The following is a 7,500-nucleotide window of genomic DNA, read 5'->3' as shown; positions in this document are numbered from 1 at the left end:
GAGTCAGATGGTGTGAGTGGAAGTATCTGGCATGTTTCCACATGTAGTGTTGTCACTAGCTCTGGAAATTTATTGGTAACTAAGCTATTTTCCCTTTCTCCGGGCGACACTTGGCAACCCCAGCGACCCGCCGGGTGGAAAGCACTCGCCGGGTGGAAAGCACCACGATAAGTGCGAAGAGACATCCTGATAAGAGCGAAGGATCTCAGATCATAACTCACCATGGAGCAGGACAGAACATATGTATTTAGCAGTGCTTCTGAGTTTGAAGACAGTGACAGTGAATATTTAGAAGAAGAAACTGAAGAAAGTGAAGACATTAGTGAGGACTCGGAAAATGATTTACAGGATCCACCTGTTTTATCAGAACAGAGAGATGATACCTATCATTCTTTCATGTTAATTTTTTCATTATCTTCGATTTTATAATAAAATGGTAGAAGGTAACTTGTCAGAGAGAGAGAGAGAGAGAGAGAGAGAGAGAGAGAGAGAGAGAGAGAGAGAGAGAGATAATGTTATTTGCCTGAAACTTGATATGAAAAGGGATGAAATCTCTCTCTCTCTCTCTCTCTCTCTCTCTCTCTCTCTCTCTCTCTCTCTCTCTCTCTCTCTCTCTCTCTCTCTCTCTCTCTCTCTCTCTCTCTCTCTCATTGGAAGTGTACAATATCCCCTACAAGATGAGAGAGAGAGAGAGAGAGAGAGAGAGAGAGAAAGAGTGTGTGTGTGTGTGTGCGCGCGGTGTCATCGCTCTCCGGGCTGTTTCTGGATGACGGATCACACAGCGGGAGGAGGAGGAATCCTTTATAAGGCATAAACTGAACTTTCAGAGGTCACATCGAGCTACCAAGTACATCATTGTATTCAGAATAACAAAGAGAAAATAATTATTAGTATTCAAACAATTTTCTGACAATTTCTAGGTTTACCATTTTTAGCCGTCATACAAAACGGGAAAATAATTTAAGCGCCGGAAGGAAAGGGTTAAAGTAGCTCTTGTAGGCCACAACATAGTTTGGTTGCTATGAAATTAAATACATTTGAGAATCCTTTATCCGAAATTCCAAAATCTGAAATTTTTTTGAGTGGTGACATGACACATGACAAATGAAAAATTACAGTGATGGGAAGGTTCATCTATGTGGAAAAAAAGTTGAGGAAGTGTAAACATCTCAGTGTGCCCTTAGACCAAAACTTTGATGCTTGATCTACTGCTATGGGAGGTATCAATAAGTGGTAAATTGTCACATATGGCAACTCATATGTCCCAAAGATGCTATGCTCAGTTTTTGAATCATTGATAGTAACTGTCAAGCACAGATGGAGGGAGATCACTCCTGTGCTCTCTAGTCCGTTTCCCTCTTGCTGCAATCTTCTTATTTCATCACTCACATATATTTCTCCTAACATTATAATGGGTCATGGTAGGCTTAACAGCAAGAAAAAGAGTGTTGTGATGGCATTTGTTCAAGAGGGGCTCAGTAATTGTGAGACTGGAAGGAAGATAGGAAGATCAGGAGCAGCCAGCACATAGGTAGTGAAGGCTGCACTAGTGCTTGGAACAGCTGTCACTCCCTGTTGTCTTGTAGCTCACAAGCCTCTTCTGATCAAGAGAAAGATGGAGCTGCAACTCAGTTTTTATAAGGCATATATGCATCCTATCAACTTATTATTCTTGTATCTGTCTTCCTGTTTTGTCCAGAGCTTTTCTTTCTTTTTAATTTCTTAAAATAATTGCAATCTAGATTGTTTTCTCACATATTGCACAGAGCTTCACCTCTTCACTGAAGATGTTTCATAGCTTTTAATTTTTTTTTTTTTTTTTCCATGTAAAACCATAATTTCTCAATGGGGTTGAGATCTGGTGAGTTGCCAGGCCAATTAAACACTTGTATATGATTGTCCTGAAGGAAATCTGACATCTTTTTTGCATATTGTTGTCCTGAAGGAAATCTGACACCTTTTTTGGCCCAGTGTGCTAGAGCAGAATCATGTATAAAGAAGTTGCATTTGTGGTTTTTGAAGGGTAGAAACATGCTTGTGTAGAACCTTGATATGTATGCTGCCATTTACTGTGACTTTCTTTGGCAATATATGTAGAGCTCCATGGCCATCCTTACCACTGTAGCAGCCCCACACCATCAGAGAAGCTGGGTGTTTGACAGCCTTCTCAATGAGGTGCTTGTCATAGTGGTTGGCATCCACATGCCTCCTCATTCTATCCTGATGCTTTGTTATGCAACTGAATGTGGCCTCATCACTCCACATTATCTTCACCCAGTCATCTTCAGACCATGTTTCATATTTTTAGCAAATGCAAGCCTCTTCATCATCATTGTTTTAGTAAGGAGTGGTTTATTGCTAGGTGAGAGCAGCTTCAGATCTTTGGCAAGGTGGTGTTGGATGGTGTGCTGAGACACATCCCTCAACAAGCCAGGATGCATTGTTTTTAGTTGTCTAGCTGTGAGCTTTGGATTTTTAACACTTCTCTCCTTAGAAGTGTGTCAGTGGTCTGGAATGTCTTCTTGTGGTGTCAGGCCTAGATTTTTTGGCAGGGATCAGGTAGTCTGGTGTGAGTCTGAGAGCTGTATTGAGCTGCATAATGGTGGAAAAGTATCCAGTATGTCTTGAAATTTCCTTCAGAGATACAAGGTGAGAATCCTGGCTGTCTCCACATCTGATAAGTGCATGCCAGACATGGTGGAGAACAAAGAGAAAAAATGGAGTGGAGAGAATGGTGGTGGAGAATGGGTGATAAATTAAGCTGTGGGCACATGACACTAACTCAGACAGCTCTAGTCTAGTGATGAGATGATACTGTGCATCACTTATGCCCGCCAGATCCAGTGAGTTGCCAGATACATAAAAGAAGTAACTCAAGGATGAGAAGACACAATATACAATAGGGACTTGCTCACTGGCGGGTCAGTGGGTGGGCACAAATTTTTTTGTGTATGCTGTATATACTTATAAAGTGTACCAATTTAGAACAAAATTAAGAGGACTGAAATAATAAGTAGAATAGATATGAAGATGCCTGTGTGAATTGTGAAGACTAGTTACATCAGTCTGTAGAAATCCAGGAAGAAATTCACTAGGAGGTATTGCAAAATCATTTAGAAAATTAATTATCAACAACATATAATGCACCAGAGGGATAAGTATTAAAATGACACCACTATTTCCAGGAGGAAACTGGATGCCTTTCTCTGGTAAATTTGAGTTTAGTGAACCAGTCAGATGATGTGAATTAACTAACCTATTACATAAGTTGAAAGGCCTTACATATTTGCCTATTTTAGGATCTGATTATGTAGTGGCTTTGAGCTATTATTCAAAACTTTTCAGTACCATAGTTTCATGATTGTTCTGTTACTCACTTTAAAGTGTTCATTGATCATTTTACTCAGGCATGGGTTTTTTTTTTCATATTTAAGACTTTAATTTTCTTTATTGTCATGTAGTAGATAATCATCCACAGAATGGTGAAGCTAACAGTCTGTTCTACTTGTCTGTCTATCTTTCTTATGCCTCTCTGTCCAGGAGCATCCCTCAGGGAGTGAACATGGCAGGAGAGTCTCCACCTATCCTTATCCAGACATTCCCTTCTTGTTTTTTCTAGGTCCACAGTCCATGTGTTGTGAACTGAAATGTTGCATGGATTTGGTATATAAAAGCTACTGGAAAACTAACAAATATTTTCATATTTTAATTAATAAGTACTAATTATTTACATTTTTTACAAGTCAAAATTCCTCACTTGCATTCATCTTCAGTTTCTTCAAAGTTATTTGGTGTCACTTTATATCTCATCAACATATTCATAGATCAATGCAGTCATCGTGCAAGAACACAGACAATATCAAATTCATAAGCACATCAGTTGGTGCAATTAATGTTCAGTTAGAAAAACAAACGATATCAGTATCACATCAGTTATTAAAAATATTCCATAATTAAGATCTTCGTTCATCATACAAACCCATCATACCAAACGTAAAACATCAAATAAACATTCTACTCATCTTTTAATAAGATAGTTAATTTCTAGACTGCATTACACTTTCAAGTTTCACTTACTTTAAGTTATTCCACCCATCTTGACTCCTCTCTGGTCAGGCACTCTCAAACCTCTGCTTTTGTGTCTGCTACTGTCTGCTGTTGTCTAATTCTCTCTGTCACTCTATTCATGTACATTTGGGACTACCTACTTCCCTCAGAAAATTGTCTTTATTTTCATAACATTTTAATGTCTACCGTTCATGTTGCTCATTTACACATATGATCCATCCACAGGTGGGGTACTTGATAAAATGCCAGTCAGGGTGTAGGGGCAGTTTGGGAGAGGAGCTTAAGTGGGCATAGGTGTTTCTATGGGCTATCTTTTCCTTCTGATGTCTCACACCTCCCGGCTGGCTTACTTTCACTTTGTCGCTTTCTCTCTCACTCTACCTTTTTGATATGGTACCCTATGTTAATCCTCTTTTTCAAGTTAGTAGTGACCCAGGCTGCCTTCTCAGACAGTTTATGGCTTTCTTCCTGTTTGTACTGTGTGGGTTCTGCTTTTATGTTTGTGTTTTTTCTGGGTTCCCTCCATATCAAGTGTTAAATACCTTCCTGGTTAGGGTGACTGTTTGTTTTCTCCTTACTTAATCCATCTTCTCCATTTTCTTCTTCCTTCTTACTTAATTCTATCTTCTTTCTTTTCTTCTTGTGTAGTAGTACAATGTATACTGTGGTGTGGAGTCACCACACATGTTCCTGACCATTTCTTTAATTTCTAGATTGACACAAGACCTCTCTTCATTGTCCCTGAACAAATTTTTTTTTACTGGACATAATCTCACAGGCTGAACTAATCACAATATTTTTCCCTGATAATACAGAACTAATCTCTTCAATATTCTAAATATTTTTGGCTGTATTTTGTCAGGACTTGTGTAATAAGGAATTTAATTAGTGAATTCTTTCTTTTAATGCCATTGTTTTTTTGTCTTAGGTGCCATTTTTTAGAACAAGTGGTTGCACAAAAAATTTTTCATACTTTTCTTGAATGACATTTTTACACACATTAAAATGTATGTTGCATGAAAAGTATTGTTGTTACAGGAAAAGTCAGCAAGAAGGAACCCAACAAGGAGGAGTCACTTCCCCAAAGCAGTGTGATCACCTCAGGGGTGCTCTCTTCCATGCACAGTCCTTCGCCATGTTCTCCAATGCCCCACTCTCCAGAATCATATTCCCCTCGTCCACACTCACCTACATCCACATCACAAAGGAGCAGAAATACACGGCTTGCTGTCTTGCCACGCCTCAACCCAATGGTGGAGTCAACAGGAGTAATGACCAAGCACACAATCATGCAGGATCAGGGCAAGGTTCCCTTTGAGCTGAAGTTGAACATCACAGATTCTGAATTAGTGGTGGTGGAGAACACAGCTTTATGGGACACCAGTGCTGTCATTCTGAAGGTGTGTGGGTATTGTTGTGCTAGAACCATACTACTGGTAAAATTTTAGCTTCTGGGTGGTAGAGGGAAGTAGACTTTCTGAAGATAACTTGTGCCTTTGCTAGCTAAAAAAACTAATATTGTATAGTATGAGATGTCATGTAAATTACACTTTATTTCATTTATTTTTTTGTTTCACTCAAGGATTTGACTCCTTTTCCATGGCAAGAGTGACAAATTAATGACTAGATGTAATAGAATGATATTATTCTTAGAGCAGTTCATTCATCTTTTCACAATTGCTGATCATGACAATAATGATCCATCTGACATCAGGGCCATCCATTTTCTTGCAGCTCACACACTGCTGACAGTATCTCTTCCAATTTGTCCTCCATCTTATCATGTCAATAATATCTGTCTTTCTTCCCTACTCTCTCTAGAGCACAGCGGTTATCAGCTACAGGCCTCAGCATCAAGAGCGACCCCTGTCATGCAACCTCAACCAGTGTGAACTTTACTCCTGCATCCTTGGTCTGGAGGAGGACACTGCTCTCTCAATTATTGATCCAGTTACTGTTAATATTGAGGTGAATGATCGTCTCTCACACAGTCGGCCTGTAGACATCTCCAATATGAGTATGTCTGTCCAGCACACAGTTGAGGTGAGTACACCATACTGGTTTACTTGTGCTATATTGGAAAGAAGTAAAAAGAAACAAGAATAAAATGGAACAGAGTAGGAGATGAAACAGATGAATAATGAAACTTTCCCTATCTTGAGATAGAAATTGGGGAAAAGATGTGTTTAGTACTTCCAGATATCAGTGAATCTGAAGGATCATTAACTCCTATACAAAGACTCAACTTTCTCTCTGAATTAGCCAACAGTCAGTACCATATACAAACATCAACTGGGGGGAAGGACTTTACTAAACATTAAAAATGGCCACACACAATAGAATTGGAACCTAAATATTATAATGAGTGAGACTTAACAGTACATGCATTAAACATTGGGTGTGAATATGACTAACTCCATGAGTGACTCCAGACATTTGAAGATGATGAATTAGAAATGTAGGAGATAAAATAGGGATGAAAATACATAGCAGACATTTTTTCTTAGAGATATGCACATGCAAATAGATCATGTGTCTGTTTTCTTGTATATGGTTTGCATTTGGGGTTCATTTCTTAGTTTAATGGCACTCTTAATCTGCTTTGATAACAAGTTGAGAAGATATGAAGTTTATCTTGCAGATTTTTTAAAGTCTTAATTTACTATATTCATTTACTATTTATATCTTGTTATGTTTGACATATGATTTTATGTATGATCTCTCTCTCTCTCTCTCTCTCTCTCTCTCTCTCTCTCTCTCTCTCTCTCTCTCTCTCTCTCTCTCTCTCTCTCTCTCTCTCTCTCTCTCTCTCTCTCTCTCTCTCTCTCTCTCTCTCTCTCCATAATTTTTGTAGTTTTATTGCAAATTGTATTAATTTTAACTTCTGTAGGTTGGATTCTGTCAGTTTCATTTATTGACTATTTCAAGATTTTTACTATGCATAGTATTTGTATCATGTTATCTGTCTGAACCTGCTCCAAAACTGTGATTTTGGAATTGATCATCTGCTATCATGCAACAATGGAACTTTAGCCAGATTAAAGAATCAGTGTCCATTTAATATATAATTATATTATGTTAGTTTAATTATTTGCACTTTAATACCACTGTTGAGAACCAGATTAGTGCTAAATTTGAATACCATTTACCTCATTTCATTTGAGAAATGGCAATTTCTCTACTAAATTAATTAACAGTGGGGTTCTATTAAATTTTCATCTGTTAACCACTCTGACTCCATAATTCATCAGTGATCTCAGTTACATTTGAGGTCTATCCATATCTATGCTAATGACTGTATGCTGTGTTTCCAGCATTTTCCGCCAAGTGATGGTTGCTCGTGAAGAGGTACTGTTGAGTGCCTAACATGATCTTTCTATAATTTTTTAATGGGGCAGGATAAACCCTTTGATACTCAGTGCTCTAAAAACT

The 7,500-nt window shown here is 38.3% G+C and overlaps 1 protein-coding gene across 5 annotated transcripts in view; it reads left to right on the top strand.

Moving 5' to 3' along the window:
- The window catches only part of LOC135113190 (intermembrane lipid transfer protein VPS13D-like), a 475,970-nt gene that overhangs the window by 222,940 nt on the left and 245,530 nt on the right, over window positions 1-7,500 (top strand). For all 5 annotated transcript variants that reach the window (XM_064028315.1, XM_064028317.1, XM_064028314.1 and 2 more), the window contains 2 exons: window positions 5,107-5,468; window positions 5,890-6,111. In XM_064028315.1, coding sequence (XP_063884385.1) covers window positions 5,107-5,468; window positions 5,890-6,111 — 584 coding nt within the window. The remainder of the gene's footprint in view (window positions 1-5,106; window positions 5,469-5,889; window positions 6,112-7,500) is intronic.

Source organism: Scylla paramamosain, chromosome 25, assembly GCF_035594125.1.
Source record: "Scylla paramamosain isolate STU-SP2022 chromosome 25, ASM3559412v1, whole genome shotgun sequence".
NCBI classification, from domain to species: Eukaryota; Metazoa; Arthropoda; class Malacostraca; order Decapoda; family Portunidae; genus Scylla; species Scylla paramamosain.
Note: the sequence above shows the minus strand (reverse complement) of the source record. Positions and strands in the feature narration are given on the sequence as shown.